We start from the raw sequence: 24642 nt of genomic DNA, 5'->3' as shown, positions 1-24642 counted from the left end.
CCCTATCCCATCCAGTGCAATACATCAGTACTCCACTAGTGGGAGCAAAAAGGCAAGTTTACATGACCTCGGTAGCAAATAAATTCCACCATAGTGGGTAAACTAAGCATTGTTAATGAAACAGTTCAAATCTACTTCTATATTGAGTCCCCTAGGGAAAAGACATTTCAAAAGGATAATCCACTGTGTCTCACGTTGTGATAGATCCCTAACCCTATTAGATCCCCTCCAAGCTGGGTACACACAATCAATACCACAAAATTGGGCAAGGGTGGGATCCTGATTATGTTTTTCTTTAAAATGTACTGAGACACTATGGTACTTAAAACCCTTCTTAATATTTGCTAAATGTTCAGCAATGCATACTTTCAGGAGTCTATTAGTCCTCCGAACGTATAATAGCCCACAGGGGCACCATAACAAGTAAACAACGTGAGAGGAATTACACGTGATAAATTCCTTTATGTCAAACGTGTTTCCGTCACTTCCTGTTACCTGCTGTTTGCCTCTGTTTTGTATTTTGACTGTTCGACAGCAAATACATTTTCTACATGAATAGAAGCCTTTAAAATCAATTTTCAAGAGATGCTGATCAGGTGGATCCAAAATTTTACGGACAACCTGATCCCCAAAATGTGGTGCTCTTCTATAGATGAACCGTGCATTTCTATGTTATTCTATTCTATTTGTTTATATTATATTGTAGTCTATTCTGTTCTTTTCTTTTCTTTTCTTTTCTATTTTGTTCTGTTTTATTCTTTTCTAGTAAAAAAAAAATTCTATTCTATTTTATTCTCTTTGGACATTGGAAAACTTTTCGAATTCAAAAAGTATTCAAAAACGATTCAAATTTTGTCCAATTTTTTTCCGTTTATTATGATTCATTTAAATTCAGTACTAATGTATTTTGGAGATTTGGATACATCCGAATTTCTGAAAAATGAAAATTCGTCCGAATTTCAATTCAGAATCAAACGAACGCATGTCTAATTATTATTCGTAATATTACTATAGGGATTTTACCTTTTATTATTACATAGTTACATAGTTATTCTGGCTGAAAAAAGTCCATCTACCGTGTTTCCCCGAAAATAAGACCGGGTTTTATATTAATTTTAGACTCAAAAAACACACTAGGGCTTATTTTCAGGGTAGGGCTTATTTATTTACGGTAGATAAAATGATGATCTAAAAGTGGTTGTAACCCTAAAAGAAAAAAATATATATATCCTGTTCCTTTAAAGCACAGTGCTTGTGCTTGGTGCTGTGTCATTTACCCCTAAATCAATAAAATATTCCTGTGTCCCCTGTCTTCTCTTCGTCTCCCCCAGTCAGGTCAGTATTTTGACATCATTTAAAAAAAAACATCTTGCTTAAAATGATGTAAGCAGTTTTAATAAAAAGATTATACTGGTATAAGTGTATATACTGGCAGTCTCCCTTTGCAACAATTTTATCGGAAATACGGTACGGTACCTTTCTAACAGATCCCCTGGGCACGCACATGATCTGCTCTTCTCCGCTCCGAGATCCCTGCTGACGTCAGCCCGCTCCGAGCTCTGAGAAGGGACAAGCCCCAGACGTCAGCCAGATGGAGGGAAGAGCAGAGTTCCCCGTCAGCCGGCTCTGAAGAGGGAGGGCCCGCAGACGTCGCCGGGAGGAGGGAGGAGCTGAGATCCTGCTGACGTCAGCCCGCTCCGAGCTCTGAAGAGCAAAGGGCTGCAGATGTCAGCCAGGAGGAGAGAAAGAAACCTCCGGCAGAGCGGTGGCTGTAAATACTGTATAGAATTATTAAATACAGTTACAAACGGAGACGCACACTGCAACCTTATACCAATTTAACCGTTTTTTAATGAACGTTACTAGGGCTTATTTTCAGGGTAGGGCTTATATTGCAGCCCTCCCTGATAATCAGGCTAGGTCTTTTTTTAGGGGGAGGGCTTATTTTCGGGGAAACACGGTAGTTCAACCAATATAAGAATAATAATAATAATAATAATAATAATAAAAAATAGCCACTTGGCTGTGATAGGAAGATCACTAGTACCACTGTGCACTCACCACAGCGAGTGAGTGAGTTTATTACACCTATTCCTCTGCGGCACTGCCAGACACCTTTGTAACTTTTACAACATTATTACAATAGAAGTGGATTTATTTCTTATGTTTTTACTTTTGGGATGATTAGTGACCTATATGCATTTTTGTGAGCACTGATTACATTTTTTAACTCATTTTGTTATTGGACTTTTGGAGGATTTATCTAATATAGTTTAGCTGCTGCAACTTTGCTTTCAGGCCTCATGCACACTGGACGTAAAAATAACGTTATAAAAACGCCAGTAGCTTTGCAGTGAGTTTTTCAACTTTTTTTTCAATAGCGTTTTTTAGTGTTTATTAGCGTATTTTTTCAATGGATAAAAAACGCTGGTGAGTGACGTTTTTCAGCGTTTATCAGCGTTTATGGACGTTTATCAGCGTTTATCAGCGTTAGAGTGTTTTTACAGCTGAAAAACGTCACTCAGAACCCACTAGTTTTGGTGTTTTTTTACTGCTTAAAAACGCCACTGCCCAAAACTGCTGATGACAGCACATAGGATAACATGATGGAGAGTTTATTGACTGTAGAAAAAAACATCTACTGCCAAAAACAGCTGCTGTAAAAACGTCCAAAAATGTCCAGTGTGCATGAGGCCTCAGAGTTATTTTTTCTTTTTTTTTTTTTTTATGCTGTAGAAATAACCCCATTTTTATCTTTATTTTATCTTTGTTTATTTAATGTTATCCGTGTTTCACAAATAAACAATTAATTCATAACAAAGGATTCCCAGAGCACTATGGGTTATGCAACACAGCAGCACAGCCTGGTTTATAATTATGTTTGTCTAAACCTTGGACCAAGATGTCTGATAAAAGAGGAGTCACGGTTTTGATCACTGATTGGGGATAACAATGGGCTTCTGTCAGAACTGAAAAGTAAAGTTAAAGGGGGTTATTTACAAAAGGCAAATCCACTTTGCACTACAAGTGCAAACTACAAGTGCAATGTGCACTAGAAATTGCACTGGAAGTGTACTTGGAAGTGCAGTCGCTGTAAATCTGAGGGTTAGATCTGAAATGAGGGGAAGCTCTGCTGATTTTATCATCCAATCATGTGCAAGCTTAAATGCTGTTTTTTATTTTCCTTGCATGTCCCCCTCAGATCTACAGCGACTGCACTTCTAAGTGCACTTTCAGTGCAATTTCAAGTGCACTTTCTACTTGAACTTTGGCTTTTCGTAAATAACCCCCAAAGTGTTACTAAACCCAAGAGCCTGCATTCACTATATCAGGTCTCCCACAGTACACAGAACATGGAAATACTTTTAGTAAATATAAACTGCTAAATACCTTTTCTCGTCACCAGTTTGAGCAGTCTTGTGACTTCTTTAAGTGTCTGGTTAAAGCTTGTAGGAGGAGTTTCTATTCTCCCCTGATTGTCCTATGAGGCTGCGGGACCCCTGACCCGCTGTCTGGACAGTGCTGATTGGCCCTGTGCTGCTCACATGCACTCTTCCAAGACAAAAAAACTCTCTAGTAATACACACTAAACTGAGCATGTGCAGCTTGCCCGCAAGGCTCTGTACTATCAGAGGATGGTTTGGGGACTGTGGAAGAAGGGGAGGATCAGAGAAAACATTAAGGGGGCCCCATAACCTCCTATTGCCCAGGGGCCCCATGAGTTGTCAGTCCGCCCCTGGCGGATATTCCATTCAATCATCAATCTGATATCCACAATTTATTCAGTACTGGGACTTGTTTTTGCAGTTCAGTACTATCAGTACAATACTCAAAATGTTTAAACATTTACATGCATCTGTATCTACAAGCACAGGTAAAAATAAATAATATGTTAAGACAAACATCTGTCCAAGTTGCATTTATTTATCTTTTAGTATTGGCTAGGAGGGATGAGCTTCGAGTTAGAGTCAAACGCATGTTCGACTTGAACATTGCCTGTTCGACTGTTCGGCGAACAATTTGAGGTGTTCACGGCAAATTCACCCTGTAAAAGTCTATGTGAGAAATCTAAAGTGCTAATTTGAAAGGCTTATATGCAAGTTATTGTCCTAAAAAGTGTTTGCATGTATCAATGCAAAAAAAAGTTTTAAAAACTGACGTTTTTTTTGGGAGCAGTGAATTTAATAATGCTTAGAGTGAAATGATAAAAGTGAAATATTTAAAATTTTAAATTTCGTACCTGGGGGGGTGTATAGTATGCCTGTGAAGTAGCGCTTGTTTCCCGTGTTTAGAACTGTCATTTCTGAAGGAAAAAAAGTTATTTAAAATTACTTGCGGCTATAATAAATTGTCGGCTTCCAGCAATTCAGAGAAAAGTCATTCATAAAGAGATCTTCTCATCGCTGGACCCCGGCGGAGAGGAACTCCACACCATTTTTTTTTAAATTTGGGGTGTAGTTCCCCTTAAAATCCACACCAGACCTGAATGGTCTGGAATAGATATTTGGTGCACCTGTATCTATCCTGCGGGTTAGCCAAACTTTGCCATAGACTCTGCCTGTGGCAAAAGCCGACATTGTACAGGAAGCATCGGCTTAAGGGGCTCTACCCCGCAGCTGCTTTCTTCCTTTACCACCAGCTTCATTCACAACACTAATGGCAGGAATACACGATAAGAATATCGGCCGAAAATTTCCGTCTCCCGAACAATCGGCCGATATTCTTATCGTTGATGCCCAGCGCGTAATACCCGATATCGATATTGTGAACGAAAAAGATTGATTGAAAAAATGGACAATTTGTGTCGTATCGTTTAACAATGAACGATATTCTATTGGTTGGTGTGGCGGTCGTTTTCCATTAATCTTCCAGACATTAGTGCGCATGACCGGAGCTAGTGTACGACCCGGAAGCAGTGTTCCGGAACGCCGATACACACGAACGAAAATTTCCCAATGAATAGTTTAGAATAGTTACAAATCGATTGTAGTATTTTGTTTTATTTGATACATGTTCATACTAATTAATATAATATATATATATATATATATATATAATCAACATAAAAATAATATATATATATATATATATATATATATATATAACAGTTTCATATTTACATTAATAAAATGCCCTCTCTCACTCTCATATATATATATTTATATATATATTTATATATATGTATTTTGTCATTCAGTACACACACTGACGTGTGTATGTATGTCAGTTACACACTCCATGAGATCAGCATGTAAGAAAGCTCTTAGGCACACTAGCATGTCGTTCAGCAGACATATATATATATATATTCATTCTATCTTTCTATATATATATATTTTAATAACAAACTAATTATATTTTTCTAATATAAATATTAAAAATGTCCTTTTTTCAAAAAATAAATAGGACATTCATTGTTGTTGCTATCAGAGTGCACATGTCAGTATGTTGTGGTCTGCAGCTGTAATACCACGTCCATATATATTTACAAATAATTACACAAAACCAAGACACCATAAATCTTGAATAAAAAGCATTTTTATTGTGTGGATTTGTAGTAGGGTCACCAAAATGACTGAAACTTTTTATTTTTAGAAAAAATACAAAAATATTGAGACACATATATATTATATATAGTGTACACAACACATCGAAATACAAACAACAAACCACAAACAGTGCAAATTTGCTAGATGTGAAGTGCCACAGTGCTTTCTAGAAAAAGACTGATTAGTAGCCATGATATTGCTTTGTTTTATTACTATTATTTTAATATCCTTCTGCTGTCCTCAGTAATGGCAGTCTCAAGCCCCATACACACTACAATTGTTCTTGCAGATTTTTCTCTTCATGTTTACCAAAACCATGTAGTACAAGGGCCTGCCTGATTGCATACGAATTGAAACTCGTATGTTCTACCTCTTATTAAATGGTTTTGGTAAACCTGAAGAGAAAAACCTGAAAGAAAACTGATATTGTGTATGGGTGATTTAGAATGGCCATGAGACAGCCGCTGGCCACCCCTCAACAGCTTATCGCTCCAATGACCATGGAGGATCTCAATAGTTGAGATGCTGACTGTCAGGCAGCATCTCTCCACTTGGGGAGGGGTAGAACAGACCTTGTTTGCTGGGCGTTTGTACAGTGTAGGGACACCAGCAGACAGCGGCAGTATAAATCTGATCCTGCTCCCCACCAAGTTAAACAAAATATCAAAACATTTTGTGAAAAAATAAGAAAAAATAAAATAAAAAAATAAGAAAAAATATGAAAAAGTAGAGAAGAATCTCTAGAACATGTGCACATTTGCTTATTCAAAAAATGTTATATAAATCCGTAGTAATATGCATTGTTATCCATAAAACAGCTGTTTGAAGATACCTCCATAATACGATTTTGTTACTATTCTAAAACATTAGAATTACACACATTGCAAAATGCCCTACATACAACATCCTAACGATGAAAACAAAACTAGACAATATTTAACATGTCCACACATTCCTTCAGATTTTGATGCATAGCAGTGAGTAAACTTTGCATGTCTTCAATAAATGCACCAAATTTCTGCAGGTGAACACTGAGCTTGGCTGCAGTATCACTATCCAGCAGCTGACCTAATAAAACAAAAAATCTAATTATTAATGGTATATGACATAATATATATTAAAGAAAATAAATATTGATCAACATCTAGTACTCCACATTGGATTTGCAGGACGTTCATTTTACACAGGTAGCATTTTTAAATACTGTTGATAGACCATATAATATAAAAAATGTGTTTATTTTCTGCATTATTATTACATTGGTAAACAGATACAGGTTATATGCTATGCAAATAGCATGTATAAATGTATCTATGTCCAACACAACATGTATATTTATTCAATATTATGCGTGTTGCCAGCTGATTATGATATAAGAATAGTACCTGTGGGTAATGACCGCACTGTCTATAGCTCAGATTCAAATTTCAATAACATTAAACATATTTTATAATTTTATTTATTTCTTGGTGAGATACTTACGAGTGCTTGACACTGCATCTCTTGATACCTCTTCTGATCCCGTGTCAACTATGGCATCACTGCATTGGATTTCTTGTTCAGTGAAAGCAATGTCACAGCCCAGTACAATAGGATGGTCAATATCTTTGTGAAACTTGGATTCTTTGTAGTCTTGTATGTTCTGTGTGTCTAAACAAACACAAAAATAATTAAAATCGAGCATATACTATGTAGTCAGGTCCTGTGCTACAACTATAATTCATGGGTGCTGGTGGTGAGGCTGCACTAATTGGCACTGGCGAGGCTACATTGATGGGTGCTTTATTCATAATGAGGGCTATATATAGGCAGGGTAAAGGTGGTGGATTTTGAGAATGAGCCAAGGGTGCAGCAAAATTAGTTATTTTGCCTAGGATGTCAAATATCCTTGAATTGGCCCTGCATGTAGTGTAACAGAACCACTTCACATAATTGCATACATTTCATAAGACCTCATTTTGGTTAGAGATTAATAAGTAAATTGCAATTTACCTGCATCAATGAGAATTTGTGCTTGAGTAGTTGAACTACCAGGCATCTGTTGATCAGACTGATGAACTACAGTCTTTTTCTCCTTGTAATGATCTGTAGACTCCTCTGATTCAGAAGTACTGGATATTTTCTTTATGAAGATTGCTCGTTTCTTGGCCTTTTTACCTTAGAAATAAATAAATATCTATTATAAATATGAAAGTAATAATTATTAATATTAGTAAAGCATTATAAATTAGTGCAAGGTGTATAATACAAAAGCATGTATTTATTATTATCACTTACTTTTTTTGATTATCTTGTGGATTTCATTACTTGATCTTTGGAACGTTCAATTCCATGCTTTCGTGAAATAACAGAAATGACCTTTTCCAGTATATTGTCCTTTCTATAGTTTGGCCTATCATAGTTCTCCAATTTGCAATCATAATCCATTTTGTCAAAGATCCGCACAAGGTCGATCATTTCTTCTCTTTTCATAGGTGTGGCTTTCATTTTCTTCCTATTAGCCTTTTTTGTTTCCTGGCTCATGCTCTCTCTATCACCCATGCTGTGGCTTAACATGCGGAGCAGCGGCGGAACAAATGTGTCGCAGTTCTCAGCCGTGACGTCTACGCAGGACAGCACTGATGAAAAAAAGAGGTGGAGACACGCATGTGCACTAAACAGTAAACACAATTTTACTGTACGTCCTGCTGGAAAACTTTCGTTCCCGCGCGCAGTCATATATTTGTAACGATTATACACACGAGGTGTAGGGCGTGCTGTAGAAACAACTCGTTCACGTGGACAGGAAAGTTTTAAGATTATTCTCACGAGGATCCTGTGCATCCAGATAATAATTGGATTTAAACCACAGGTGGACTGTAGAACAACAGCTGGTGAGATATTAGGAAAAATCGTAGAGTGAATGCTTTGAACTTTGCTGAAATAGTTTTACAATATGTGTTTATTTTTTTTTTTCAGAGTGATGACAGATAAATTTACTTCACCGGATTTCCTACCGCAGTTTATAGACATGTATAAGGAAATGCCATGTCTATGGAAGACTAAAACGAAAGAATATTCTGACAGAAATAAAAAACATGAGGCCTATGTTAAGCTGGCTGAGCTATGCACTGCAGTAAATCAACATGCAAATGTGAAGTATGTAAAAGCTAAAATAGCAAATTTAAGAACAGTTTTTAAAAAAGAACTCAACAAAATAAAAGAATCACAAAAGTCAGGTGTAGGTGCTGATGATGTGTATGTTCCAAGACTGTGGTATTATGACAGTCTTCTTTTTCTGACTGATCAGACTGAGATGAGAAGCTCCATCAATACATTGAATTTAAATGGTGAAGAAGATGAGGATTTTGATGATACAGATGCATCGCCATTGATCCCAGTAAGCCTTTATTGCTTAATTTCATCTCTTTACTGGCTAATTATAACTTTTATTTATTAGTTATTTCCTATTTAGTAGAGAAATTGGAGAACGAAACGCTGAACAATATCACTAATTAGAATCATAATTACCCACATTTTTTTAAACTTTATGTTAAATATTTTTGTCATGTTTTTTAGGAAAGCCCTACCAACAATTCTGTGACTACATCTCCAACAAGACTGTCACAAAGCAGGCCCCGTAAGCGTAAAAATATTGAGGACTCAACAAATAAATTCTTAGCACAGGCTACAGCTGCTCTGCAATCCAAAACAGATGACTGCGATGCCTATGGAATTGTTACTGCAAACAAGCTCAGGAAGATGTCAGAGGAGCAACGTCAGTTCTTTGAACCTTTATTGGTCCAACTACTCAATAAAGGCGTTAAGGGAGAACTTAACATAAATACATTTATTGGAGAACATCCTACAACAACGATGTACCATACTCCTCAGCATCGTGCCACTCCTTCCACATCCTGTCCTCAACAGCAGCAGGGTACTCCACCGACAACCCATCATCAACAACACCAAGCTACGCCATGGTCTTATCCTACATCTGATAGAGCTGTATCCTCATGGGGTTCAGATTTTCAATTCACTAACCTTTAGGTTTTTTTTTATTATTTGTTCATCGCCTGTTTAGAAGGAATGCTCTGTCCCTAAAGCAATGTGTAGGCCTGTAAAGCATTGTTTAGGCCCATAAAATATTTCTATAGAGCATTGTTACTTGAATATTAACAGTTGGATTTTCATGAAATCCTTAAAAATTAATTTGGAGGATAGTGTTTGACTATTTCAACCTGAAGTATATGTGTTTTGTTATATTTGATAATGGAATTAATAAACCATTTCTCATGTTATATCATGTCAGTGCTTGTTTTATTTATGATCTGCAAGAAACAGTAGATAAGGGTGCTTATGCAAATCCAAATATATCTGCATTTTTTAAATGACTCAAAGAAGCCTATGTGTGTCACCGAAAGAAATATATTCAAAAAGATGGTAACATACTCATGCTCTTCAAAATACGTACCATTACATAACACATGTTTATTTGCATATATGCAAATATGTTATTATCTGCATGCAACTATATATCATCCTGCCAGTCCACAGCACCGCTACCAACAAAGTAATTCATGTAATCTATTCTGTTTTGCCTAGCTGCTTGTGTTGATAATCTCGGGTGAGAATTTCCAATTGGTGTCAGAATATCTGGTAGATCACGTAGATCTGTTCGGGCAGAAGAAGTTGAAGGAGATTCCAATCTTTCTGTGTCTGATCCTGTTATTGCTCCAATAGATACATACTTTGTTGCATTACGTCGCAGGAAATTGTGAAGGATGCAACAACAAAGCACTAGTTGATCTATTTTAGTTACAGTTAAATTAATAGTGGTAAGGAAGATGCGAAATCTGTTAGCCAGGATGCCAAAGGCATTTTCCACTACTCTGCGAGCCCTTGAGAGTCGGTAATTGTAAATTCTTTGTTCTCTAGTTAAATTTCGAAAAGGAAATGGCTTCAGAAGATGCTCTCCCAGAGCAAATGCATCATCTGCGAGAAATACGAAGTTTAGGTTTTCAAGCGTTTCCTGGGATGTGGGTAAATTCAGTGTTCCTTTTTTAAGACATTGGTAAAACTCAGTTTCTTCGATAACCCCTCCATCAGAATTCCTACCGTTTTTACCAACATCTACAAACATAAATTCATAATTAGCATTGTCTACTGCTAAGAGGATTATGCTAAAAAATCCTTTATAGTTGTAGTAAAAGGAGCCTGAGTATGCTGGGGGTGAAATTCTAATGTGTTTTCCATCTATCGATCCGCCACAATTTGGGAAGTTCCACTTTTCATTAAATTGCTTTGCGGTTTCCATCCAATCTTCTTGAGTTGTTGGAAGCTGGGGACAAATAACAATATTATTATTAATGTACAAAATATAATGGTCTTCTTCATCTACATAACATATCAACTAGTAGCTCTACACATATAGTAATTTATCTTTAAATGGTATTATTGTTACCTTAATGTACTCCTTCTGAAGGACCTTGATAATTGCGCAGCAGGTCTCAGGGATTATCCTTCCTAGAGATTGAGAGGATATTCCGGTACTATATTTCAGATCCTGTAGGCTTCTTCCTGTTGCTAAGAACCTCAGAGTGGCAATGAGTCTTTGCTCAGCAGTTATGGAGTCACGCATAATTGTGTCTTGTTTTCGAATATGTGGAGCAATCACAGATAATAGCTTTTGAAAACAGGCATCTGACATACTCAAGTAGTTCTTGTAGTCATCTGGATTGTTCTCTTTCAACTCTCTTATTAGTTGCATATGTGAATATTGATCCCTGTTCTGCAACCACTGTTTGGTCCACATTCTTTGTTTTCTTTTTCTTTTTTGGTGATATTTCTGGATGACCAAAACACCAAGTCCGATAATGCAAGTTTTGGAGCTCTGTCCCTCATGCATTCTGAATCAAAATCGTACGTTCGTGAACACACTAGGAACTTTCGTTGATGCTTCTACTTCTATAATTTGCATATATTTTCGTGCCGGTGATGGATATTTCGGTTTTGATGCCGTTCGCAACTACAATGGGTTGTGTCGGAATTTTCGTACTGGGCGGAAAGGTGGGGCTACAAGGTCACACGCACACTACATCACTTCCACTTGTGCGTGACACGTCAACAACTAGTATTACATCGATTGCTCTTTGAACGATTTTTTTCGAGGTGTTAATGTTTGCAACGATTTCGACGAACGATCGTTGTTTCGTAGTCGGGTGGTCTAGCGATCGGCCGATTTTCGATTCGTGTATTTCGCACTTAATGCTGTGGTATGGCTGGTCGGCAACCTGCAGCATTAGAGGGCTCCGCGGGCCATTGGTTGGCCACCCCTGTTTTAAGACAATATAATATGAAAACTTGTAAAGGGGTGAATACTTTAATAGTCTCTGTATTCTTATTGTCAGCATAGGTGTGCGCACAGGGTCTGCTGGGTGTGCTTGGGCACACCCTAATCACCCCATGTGCATTAACATTATCCAGAAATGGACACCAGGTGGGTGGTTGGGGGTGCCAGTGACCAATGTAAATGCCACCATTATATTAAAGTCTAGGTTCAACTTTAGGAACACGTTACCAACATATTTAGGGTGTACCATAATATGTTCCCAATCAACTGTCTCCCATCACCAGAGCCCCTTCCTGTGACAGCAAGCGGCGTTCATGTGTGTTTGAGATTTGGGGTGCGCACACCTATGATTGTCAGTAAATGTAAAAGGGGGACATGGCCTAAAACTTTCTGCTTCCTGTTTAATCAGGATCTTATGATGGTACTCAGAGATGGAGAAAACATACAAGTTAAAAATATAATAATAATTTGGTATTGCAAACATTTAATGTTGTAATCAGACCCACAGGGAACAATGAATTAGCTGTGTGACTTTAACTGTAAATCTGTCCCTTAGGTGGAATTTTTTTTAGTGTGCTAATATCATAAGCAGCACCAACACATTATAAATATCCAATAATTCTAACACATAAGATGTCTTTCAGTGTAACACACTGCATGTCCTACCTGATGTAAGTGTCTTTACTATGCAAAATAATGGACAAAAATGATAAGAACATCCTATCCTGACAAGACCATGGCTGCTTCCTTCCTGATCTGATCATTCTGGATGGGAGATTCCAGAATTGTTTTCTCTTCAAAGCCAAAAATGCTAAAGATTAGTTCGATCTTTGGGTGCATTTATGATGTGGTCAGTCTATGGGACAGCATGGATCCACATATACACACCTAAATTATTTTACTATTGCAGTACACTAATGGTGGTAGATGTGTGAACAATCCCTGAAAGAGGACCTGTCACATTTTAAATCTTTTTGTTTACAAGCCAGCTTAATGGCACTTTGTATTATATTTTAAATGGTTATTTTCATAACTGATTTTTATTTTAGGTGAAGACAATTGGCTGAAAATACTATTTTGGATTTGGGTAGGTGTGTGTGATACTTACACCAGAACACAGCAACCACAAAAGACTTTACATGACACAAACACATTACAGTATTAGAGAATTAATCTGCACAGGATAAATTAATAAAATCACAGCAATTACACATCCGGGGTCATCTATAAACAGAGGATAGTCTGTGTAATCCAGGATGTATCCAGGATACACATACAGTACATACACCTACCTTATTCTAAAAAAGAAGTATTCTCAGATAATGTTAACAACTTAATGACAATGATAATGACGTAATAAGGAAGCTCTGAAAATAACCAACAAGTCCAGATGGTGTCACATCCAGTTGAAGTTAATAAATGGTAACAGTCATATGCCTAGTACACACGAGAGGATCGATCCGGAGGTCCGTTTCCGCGGATAAATTCTCTGGCGGATTTTGATCTCATGGTTGTACTAACCATGAGATCAAAATCCGCGCGGAATTCCCTCCGCGGTGACGTGTCGCGCCGTCGCCGCGATGATGACGTGGCGACGTGCGCAACGCTGTGATATAAGGACTTCCACGCATGCGTCGAATCATTACGACGCATGCGAGGGATGGATTTGGACGGATTGATCCGGTGAGTCTGTACAGACCAGCGGATCAATCCGTTGGACTGGATTCCAGCGGATCAATTTCTTAGCATGTTAAGAAATTTTGATCCGCTGGAAATCCATCGGCCCGAAAATATCAGCGGAAAAATATCCGCGGATAAATATCCGCTGGATCGTACACACCAGGGGATCTATCCGCTGAAACCGGTCCGCGGATAAATTCCAGCGGATAGATCCTCTCGTGTGTACGGGGCCATAGGTGTGTGCAGCCTATTGCATTAGGTTGTGCACCCCACAATGCGTGTGTGTGTATATATATATATATATATATATATATATATATATATATACACACTCATATAAATAAATGTAAACAAACATTTTGAAATGTATTAACTGACAGTGTCAGTAGAGCAGTGGACGGTGTCAGTAGGGCAGTGGATGGTGTTTAGAGCAGTGGACGGTGTCAGTAGAGCAGTGGATGGTGTCAGTAGAGCAGTGGATGGTGTCAGTAAGGCAGGTGACAGCGTCAGTAGAACAGTGGACGGTTTCAGTAGAGCAGTGGATGGTGTCATTAAGGCAGAGGACAGTGTCAGTAGAGCAGTGGACGGTGTCAGTAGAGCAGTGGATGGTGTCAGTAAGGCAGGAGACAGCGTCAGTAGAACAGTGGACGGTTTCAGTAGAGCAGTGGATGGTGTCAGTAAGGCCTCACACAGCACACCCCCCTTAACCCTGCACGCCGCACACAGTGCACCCCCCTCAACCCTGCAAGCCACACACAGCGTACCCCCTCAACCCTGCATGCCAAACACAGCTCACCCCCCTCAATGCTGCACACAGCGCACCCCCTCAACTCTGCACTCCATACATAGCACACCTCTCAACCCTGCACTCCATACACAACGCACCTCTGAACCCTGCATTGCGTACAAAGCGCATCCCTCAGCATTGCACTCCATACACAGCGCACCCCTCAACCCTCATTGCTAATAATTAGTTCTAGTTCTTCTTTTCTGTCTATTGGTGGGTCCCGTCACTCCCGCAGTCTGTGGTGTGCAGGCAGTGAGACGATGTTCTGTAACCTTAAGCAACAAATCAGTGTGTTGTAATGATGTACTGTAACCTCTAGCAACCAATCAGTGAGCTGTAATGATGTGCTGCAATGTCTAGCAACCAATTAGGGAGCATTAATTATATGCAGTAACCTCTAGCAACCAATGAGTGGTAATGACGTGCAGTAACCTTCAGCAACCAATCAGTGAACGGTAATGATCTGCTGTAATCTCTAGAAAGCAATAAGTGAGCAATAATTTGCAGTAACCTCTAGCAACCAATCAGTTTGTAGTAATGATGTGCAGTAACCTCTAGCAAACAATGGGTAAGCAGTAATTATGTTCAGTATCGTCTAGCAACTAATCAATGAGCAATAATAATGTGTGTAGTGGACATTGTAGGAATCAAGTGGGTCAGTGTAGTGGTCAGTATAGGAATCAGATAGGTCAGTTTAGCGATCAGTATAGGAATGAGGTAGGTTAGTGTAGTGGTCGGGTAGGTCAGTGTAGGAATGAGGTTTGTCACTACTACTGTACTAGCGGAAGGGACTCAGAGAGTGCTAAAAATCCACAGGTTAAGGGGCGCAAATCTCTTACCCTGACAACCCACGCTACGCCACTGCTTATAAATAAAAATGTCAACATGAAAACTGAATATTTATTCATCTGAATCTGCAGTGTTTTCCAAGAAAATAAAAATTATGTCAACGTCGATCATAATAATATTTCATTGCTTCGTTTTTTGCGCGCTGTGATTGGCCAAGCATGCGGGTCATAGTGCATGCTTGGCCAATCATCAGCCAGCAATGCACTGCGATGCCGCAGTGAATTATGAGCCGTAACGTTAGTATTTCGACGAACGGTCGAACATATGATGTTCGAGTCAAACATGGGTTCGACTCGAAGCTCATTTCTATTTACAACCCCTTTAACCACTTAAGGACCGCCTAACACCGATATACGTTGGCAGAATGGCGCGGCTGGGTACAATCATGTACCTGTACGTGATTGTTAAATGCCCAGCCGTGGGTCACGGCGTGCGCCCGCGACCCGGTCTAAAGCTCCGTGACCGCGGCCGTGGGACCCGTGGACCCGAACGCCGCCGGAGTCCCACGATCGGTCACAGGAGCTGAAGAACGGGGAGAGGTGTGTGTAAACACACCTTCCCCGTTCTTCACAGTGGTGCTGTCATTGATCGTCTGTTCCCTGATAGAGGGAAACATGATCAATGACGTCACACGTCCAGCCCCGCCCCCGTACAGTTAGAAACACATATGAGGTCACACTTAACCCCTTCAGCGCCCCCTAGTGGTTAACTCCACAGTAATCAGTGCATTTTTATAGCACTTTTTGCTGTGAAAATGACAATGGTCCAAAAAATGTGTGAAAATTGTCCGATGAGTCCACCAACATGTCGCAGTCATGAAAAAAATCGCTGATCGCCGCCATTAGTAGTAAAAAAAAATTATTAATAAAAATGCAATAAAACTATCCCCTATTTTGTAAACGCTAGAAATTTTGCGCAAACCAATCGATAAACGCTTAGTGTGATTTTTACCAAAAATATTTAGAAGAATACGTATCGCCCTAAACTGAGGAAAAAAAATGTTTTTTTATATATTTTTGGGGGATATTTATTATAGCAAAAAGCAAAAAATATAGAATTTTTTTCAGAATTGTCGCTCTATTTTTGTTTATAGCGCAAAAAATTAAAACCACAGAGGTGATCAAATATCACCAAAAGAAAGCTCTATTTGTGTGGAAAAAAGGACGCCAATTTTGTTTGGGAGCCAATTGTCAGTTAAAGCGACGCAGTGCCGAATCGCAAAAAGGGGCCTGGTCCTTTACCTGCATATTGGTCCGGGTCTTAAGTGGTTAAAATGTCCCACAGCATGTCATCATGATAAGAGAACACTGAATCATCTGAACCTGCAGTCCTCTCCCAAATAAATTGTGGCATTTTTGATCATAATCATATTTTACTTTTTCTTACAAAAGAAGAGCAGTTTGGATGGACAACTATACAGCATCTAAAGTGTTTCAGATTGTGCCATTTTTCTTTAAAACAGAATATAAACTATACATTTTTGTTTTTTTACTTTCAATATATTTCACATGCCTGTTAATAAATATAATTATCATCACAGTGATATATATTGATGACCATTTACACTCCCCCATGTATCTGTTTCTCTGCAATTTATCCATTGTAGATATTTGTTTTACAACCGTCACTGTTCCCAAACTTCTACACATGTTACTTACTGACAATAATACAATATCATTTACTCAATGCTTTACTCAGTTCTGTTTTTACGTATTATTTGGCACCAGTGAAGACATTATTTTATTCATGATGGCCTATGACCGATATGTTGCTATCTGTAAGCCATTACACTATCATCAAATTTTAGGGAGAAAAAACTGTTTGATGCTCATTGTAGGCACCTGGGTCTCCGCTTGTACTAATTCTTTATTACTGACAAAGACAGCGTCAGCTATGTCGTTTTGCAGTTCAAAAATAATTCATCAGCTTTTCTGTGATGTGAAAGCTCTGGCTAAGATTTCATGTGCCGGGACTGAAATGTTCTTCATGTTGCTTTACCTGGAGATGTTGATGTTAGGCTTTGTTCCATTTTTGTGCACTTTGATGTCTTATGTGAAAATAATTGCCATCATCCTAAATATTAATTCAAGAGATGGAAGGAGGAAAGTCTTCTCCACCTGCTCATCCCACCTCATCGTAATCCTCCTCTACTATGCAAACGCAGCATCAGTGATACTAATTCCACAATCTCAGTACTCAGAGGTCCTGGAACAAATCTGCACTGTGCTATACACAGCAGTGACACCCATGTTAAACCCTCTGATTTACACCATACGTAATAAAGAAGTCATAAGAGCCCTGATGAGATTGGTGAAGGACAAGATAACTCTGAAGCCTTAAAAATATTTTAAATATAATATTACAAAAATTAAATTTGTAAAAAAAAAAACTATTATTCGTAGTATTACTATAGAGCTTTTATCTTTCATTATTACATAGTTAGACTGGCTGAAAAAAGACACAAGCCCATCTAATTCAACCAATAAAATAATTTGTATATATTGTGACAGGAAGTCAGGTAAATCGGTGGGTGTTGTCACAGACGGAACATACATTTCTGCCTTGTTTAGACGATACACAGATGGTTATCGGGCGTCGGCTACAAACGTAGCCAGAGAAAGACTGAAGGCCGTTGAAAAACTTCAGCTGTTCAGAATGAGGCAATTAAGGCCTCTATAAGTAGCCCAAAGGATTACCACTGAATTGCTGCATCATTCCTAAGGCTTTGTGAGTAGGAGAGCAGCGTAATGAAAGTCTCCTGAGGAGGTGAGGAGAGAATTGATTTTTCTGTGTGATAAAAATCAAAAGACTATTGTTTTGTGCTGTACGACCAGCACTGTCTACCCAGCAGTAGGCTAGATTAGACTTCATAGATAGGTTCCTGTGTGGAAGGTAGACGCCCAAAGTGGCTAGGAGTTATTTTATGTTTGATTTTGTTTATGCTGTTTGGATGCTTGCAATTGTTTTCCAGCAAGATGGAAAAATAAACCAAAAACGTTGTTTTCAACAGTCTTCGACTGCCAGTCTGTATAAATTCAGTGTGTGGTGAACCCATCCAAGGGGTCACACACCCCGCTACCGAGCTAACCCCTCACAATATATATACACACTCTGGGTCATCCTAAAGTGGATGTAAGCCCAAATTTTTTTTTTTGCTGTCACAATGTACAGTATAAGATTTCCTATCATCTGGGCCCAGTTGTGATGGAAGTACTAAAATTAATATTTTTGTGTTTTGATTACTTTCCTCCTGAGCTGCTCAAATGTTACATATGTATGTGTGAAAATATATACTACAAGGGCCGGATTCAGAGACAACTTACGCCGACGTATCTGTTGATACGCCGCGTAAGTTCTAGTATGCGCCGTCGTATCTATTCGCCTTATTCTTAGAACCATATTACGCCTGAATTCTGGCTCCATCCGACCGACCTACGTCTCCTACGCCGTCGTATCTTGGGTGCATATTTACGATGGCTAGGGGCGCTTCCGTTGATTTACGCGTCGAATATGTAAATGACCTAGATACGCCGATTCACGAACGTACTTGCGCCCGTTGCAGTAAGCTACGCCGTTTACGTAAGGCGTACGTCCAGGGTAAGTTTATCCCTCATAAATCAGGGGTAAGTCATGTTAAAGCGGAGTTCCACCCAAAATTGGAACTCCTGCTTAATCCACTCCTCGCCCCCTTACATGCCACATTTGGCATGTCATTTTTTTGGGGGGTTAGTGGGGGCTTCAGGAGGAGTGGGACTTCCTGTCCCACTTCCTCCTTCCGCCGAGGGGCTGGTAAGGCGAATAGCTTAATCGCCTTGCTGCAGCCCCTCCCTGTAGGCGATCGCCTGGGACACATGACAGGTCCCATGCGATCGCCTGTCCAATGAGAGAGCGCAGCGCCACTCGCGCATGTGCAGTGGGTGCCCGGCCGTGAAGCCGAAAGCTGTCACGGCCGGGTGCCCACACTTAGGATGAAGACGCCGGCCGGGGAGGGAGGGCTGGGCCGATCGTGTGTAAAAGGGCTTAAGACTGCTTTCACACTGATGTGCTGCGGTTTACGCACACTGCGGGTGCAGCGCAGTGCACCTATGTCTATCCTGCGGGTTAGCCAAACTTTGCCATAGACTCCGCCTGTGGCAAAAGCTGTACAGGAAGCATCGGCTTATGGGGCTCTACTCTGCAGCTGCTTTCTTCCTCTACCACCAGCTTCATTCACAACACTATTGTTTTGGAATGGAGCCAAGTGTCCGGTTTTTGGTATCTGCTTCCTGGCCAAATCTGATAAGAATCGTATGTGCACATATAAAGTAAATTCTCACTCTGACAACACACTTTAGCTTTAGAAAACATCCTCTTTTTTATTTCAAGCTTCATTTATATATGGTTCTGCAAAGCGTATTCAAACACATGATCATGAATATTCAACATTCTCATAAATATGTAATATTATTCTTGTGACGTTCTGATTTGTAAGCTATTAACTATTTCATGTTAGGATGGTGCGAAGGGTGAAGCAATAATCAGCTATTTATACATTTAGTTCGTCTGATGTCTCTCTGGTTTTTCTGCGGTTCGGTTTCCTGACGGGACTTTATTTCAGCTTGTTTTGCAGACCGATTTCCTGTTTTCCTTCAGACCATGTGATACATATCTGATAACATCATATGAGCAAGGGGTGCAAGGAAGGGTTGTATATTGTACTTATGAATTATGATTATGTATGATTATTCCTATAGCATATATGCATACGAGATATATAGATATATATGTGATATAGAGCATGTGTTTGCGCATTGAAATAGGCATTTCATTATTTTACTTTGACCATTTTATCACATCCACCACAGATGCCTCCTTTAAATGTCTATTTTAATCTATTTTAATCTGTCCCTGTTTTAATCTAAGATTCCCCACCCCAGGGCGCGCGGAGTCTAAGGTCCAGCAGGTTTTCCCCAGAGCCTCTAGTGGTGAGGATGGCTTTCGCTGCAGCTGAACCCAGGTCGCGGCCTCAAGGTTCCTACCCTATCTGTCCCTGTTGTCCTGCCTATTCATGATGTGAGACTGGGAATGTCTGCAGTGGAATGTGCGGTTCTTCGTACTCATCTTCCTCGTGCCCTATGTCTTGGTTCACGAACGTAGGGATTCCTTGTTCTACTGCTTTCTCTATACATTTCTTCAGACAAGGGAGTATGCAACAAATTACCAGAGCGAGGAGAAATAGGAAGATTAATATGGTTACTCCTATTTGGGTTAAAATTCTCTGCCACCCGTTCATCCAACTGAGGTATTGGTCCCATGGATCTGTGATGCCTGAATTTTTCTTTAGTTCAACTGACAGATTCTTCAACTTTTTAAGATCTACAGTGACTTGGCCATTCGGACCGGTGTTGTCTGGAATATAGGTACAGCAAGTGGTGCTGGTCATTTTGTCTATCATAGTACAAACCCCCTCCTTTCTCTGCAAATATCATATCCAGAGCCATCCGGTTCTGGAAAGTCATTTGAGAGTCGGCCTCCAACTGTTCGGCTATTCCCTGGAACGCATCTCTTGCGTAATTGACAAACCTTTGCTGATTGTAATATATATAATTTATCCAATCTACATTTTTGCTAGAAGTTATTATGGGGATTAAGGCCTCTAAACCTGCTTTTACCTGGTCTCGAGCCTTGAATTCATCAGGGACCCCCCTTGGGACTCCGATGGCATCTAAATACACATGAGGGTCGAAACTTCCCAGAAGGGCTTCCCTTTTAGTCCTCTTACCCTGTGTGTTTTGAGTACCTTCCGTTAGGATGTGCAGAGGCATGATGGCCTTTGCAAGGGCACATTCTCCCTTCCATTGCCCCTTCAACCTGGTCCTCACCTGCATGTCTCCACATATCCAATACACATCCCCCAAGGATTGACTTTGATTCTGTACTAAGTTGGCCGGGACATGACTGTAAGAAGCACAGTAACCTTTGGAAAAGTTACCTAGGTTTTTACTCCTCCCTTCATGGTGAGCATAACAAGTGTAGTTTCCAGGGTATATGGTGATAGCTATCTTAGGTATTGAGGCCCTAGTGTCTATGGGATATTCCCTTTTCCACTTCTCACATGTTAACTGGTTGGTGGAAATGTTAGTGTAGAGGCTTAGGAAGCACTCTTCCTCCTTTTTAGGTATAACTAACGGGACTGTACCCAAATGTGGCCTAGCACTACCACAGACATAGCAGTTGGTTTTATTATGTTTACTAGCGCTATATCTCATCCATTCTATCCAGAGATTGACTTCCGAGAGGCCGGTTTCAACCTCCATTGTATCCTTGAAGGTAGGATCCGCTATTGCAACCATGTCCCCCAGGGTCTGTACATGGGGTTTTAAGGGGTTTGGTGGGGGCAAGTTCTTGACTGGCTGTCATTCGTTATTGTTGTACATATCTTCTAGACGGAAAGACCCTCTATGACCCCAGTGACCCCCTCCGAACCACCACCCCAACACATACTCTCCCTTATCGGATGGGCTCGGATTCCTAATGTTTAGGACAAGTGTCATATTGGGTCCTGGCTTGATGAGGCTGAGACGGGTTAGCAAGGGCTCCCCCTGGCTGTCTTTACTTTCATAGGCTGGTTGAGGTACATATCCCCAGGGTGTCCCTGTGTTCCAAGCTGCTGCTCCCCAACTGTCACAATTTTTTCCCCATGACCCTTTAGTGACACATATATACCCCTCTCCATCACCTTTTTCATACCGTTCTGACCTGCTATTATGCTCAGGACATGGGAGTATCTTTTACGGGTGGAAGTCAAACGTGTCTACATGGGTATCAGATGAATTATACCAAAAAATTACCTTCCCATCTTTCTTAGTAATGGCTGCATGCTGTGCCCTAGTCAACCTACACAGACAAAGGATATATAGGATCATGATTTATCTTTACCTGTTTCCTTCGGTATGGTGACCTTCTTGCAGTGGGAGGCGTGTATCCAGGTGTTCTTCCCTGCAACTTTCACCGATGTAGCTGTTATTAGGAGGACCTGGAAAGGACCATCATATCTTGGTTCAAGAGGGTGTTTCCGCACACATTTCTTTATCATAACCCAATCACCGGGGACCAGCTTGTGTGTTCCTGTATCTAACTCAGGATCTGGAATGGAAGAGAAAACTTTTGCATGGATACGGGTTAATTCACGAGACAAAGCAGTCACATAATCAGTTAATACATCGGATTGTAACTGTAATTGTTGTGGATAATAACACGCTAATCTCGGGGCTGAACCAAACAGTATTTCATAAGGTGATAAACCATGGCTCTCTTTAGGAGTGTATCTCACACTGAACAGGGCAGTGGATAGACTGTCTGGCCAGCTCATCCCTGTCTCCTGAGACATTTTCAACATTCAGGATTTTATTGTGCCATTCAATCTCTCTACCTTCCCACTGCTCTGAGGGTGGTACGGGGTGTGGAAAGCCAGTGTGACCCCTAGGGCTGTCCATATTTCTTTGGTTAACAAGGCCGTGAAAGCCGACCCCTGATCACTCTCTATGACCTCTGGGACACCATATCTGCACACTATTGCTGTTAGAAGCTTCTTGGCTGTGGTCTTTGCTGTCATATTGGTGACCAGGAAGGCTTCAAGCCAGGAACTGAACATATCAACGATCACTAAAGCGTATTTATACCGGCCAGTCTTCGACATCTGAATGTGATCGAAATGTATTCATTGGAAGGGATATTGAGCCTTTGCTAGATGTTTCATGGGTGTCTTTTCCGTTCTTCCTGGGTTGCACTTAGCACAGATGACGCATGACTTGCAGAAGTTGTTGGTGAGCGGGGTAATTCCCGGGGGCCAGGTAGTATTTATTGATCAAAGAATTCATCAAGGTCTTTCACAGGTGAGAAGCACCATGAGCCCACTGCACCACAGCTGGGAACATTGACCGTGGTAAACACGGTCTCTTATTCACTTCCATGAGTCCATCCTTCACTATGGCTCCCTTCTTTGTCCATGTTCCTTTTTCCTCCTCACTTGTTGCCTCTTGCATTTCCTTCAAGCGTGCCCAATCCACAGGAGGGTTCTGCAAGATCATGGTGGCTTGTACTGTGTCTTGTGCCAAAATGTCTTGTGTCGGAATGTCTTGGACGTCCACCCTGCGTACGACTTCTCGCACACCTTTCGCGGCATGTTTTGCTGCAGTGTCCGCCAAGTGATTACCTTGTGCTTCTTGAGTGTTCAGTCTGCCATATGCCTTTACCTTGAGAACCGCCACTTAGGTAGGAAGAAGCAGAGCGTCAATCAGGTCCCTGACTGCTGCGCTGTGTTTTATGGGTGTACCCACTGCTGTCAGAAATCCCCTGTTCTTCCACAGGACCCCATAATCACAGGCCACTCCAAGGGTGTATCTTGAGTCCGTATAAATGTTGGCCTTTTTCCCCTCCACCAACATACATTCCATGATTAGGGCCTGAAGTTCTGCTTCTTGTGCGGACTTGGAGGGGGGCAATGCAGAGGCATGGAGGATTGTGTCTTTGGTAGTGACAGCATATCCGGTGTGGTACCTCCCTTCATGATCTGCATATCTTGATCCATCAACATAGATAGTCAGGTCAGGGTCGTCCAGAGGCACTCTGTTTTAAATAATTTTTATTGTTTTCACATAGAAAAAAAAAAGAACTTTACAGACTTTCTTAAAAAAATATTTTTTAAAATCAACAACCGTTATAAAATTCCTAAGTTCTTCTTACATATAACATTGACATATACATATTACATACTACAAAAATACAATTAAATTTGTGTGGGTACAGAGTTAGGTCCATACTTATAATACTACATCTATGATGATATTCTTTATACTATGGCACATCCCCCTCTCTTCTCCCCTTTCCCCCCTTCCATTAATAAAAAAAGGGGGGGGGGATAAGGCACCCCCTCTAACCCCCCCCCTGCGCCCAACCCATCCCTTTATATATATATATATATACCCACGTGTCTCTTGTCATCAGACCAAGAGAAGAAAAAGAAAAAAAAAAGGGGGGGGGAAGTTTCCCTGTCCCTTCCTCCCCCTCCCCTCCTCTCTTCTTTAAACCACAAGGAAATTACCCCTTTTATAGTGTAACCCATACCTATCCCCGTGTCCATATATGTGTCCTTATTTTTTAAGGAAATGAAATGGTGGACCGCCTGTCCTCCAAATCACTTCATATTATGTGACGGAAAAAAAAAGGGGGGGGAGGAGGGAGAGCAGAAACAGGAGAGAGGGGAACAGATCCCCTCCTAAGTGCCAGCCTATATGTTTTCTTCTCTCCCCATAATCTTCAGCTTCATGAGCTTAAAGTTTATCCATTTCCCCCAAATTTCTTGAAATCTTATTTCTGCACCTTCTTAAAAAGCTTATTAATTCTTCCATTACCCTTATTTTATCTACCTCACTAAACCATTCCTTTATCCTTGGTGGATCCTTCAT

General features: G+C 40.3%; 1 protein-coding gene across 1 annotated transcript; it reads left to right on the top strand.

Annotated features, from left to right (window-relative positions):
• The first annotated feature begins 16600 nt into the window (after window positions 1–16600).
• On the top strand, window positions 16601–17586 carry LOC120944376 (olfactory receptor 1468-like). The gene has a single exon (XM_040358431.1). The coding sequence runs from the start codon at window positions 16601–16603 to the stop codon at window positions 17534–17536; it is 936 nt and encodes a 311-aa protein (XP_040214365.1). The 3' UTR covers window positions 17537–17586.
• Window positions 17587–24642: the final 7056 nt, after the last annotated feature.

This window comes from Rana temporaria, chromosome 6 (assembly GCF_905171775.1).
Source record: "Rana temporaria chromosome 6, aRanTem1.1, whole genome shotgun sequence".
NCBI classification, from domain to species: Eukaryota; Metazoa; Chordata; class Amphibia; order Anura; family Ranidae; genus Rana; species Rana temporaria.
Note: the sequence above shows the minus strand (reverse complement) of the source record. Positions and strands in the feature narration are given on the sequence as shown.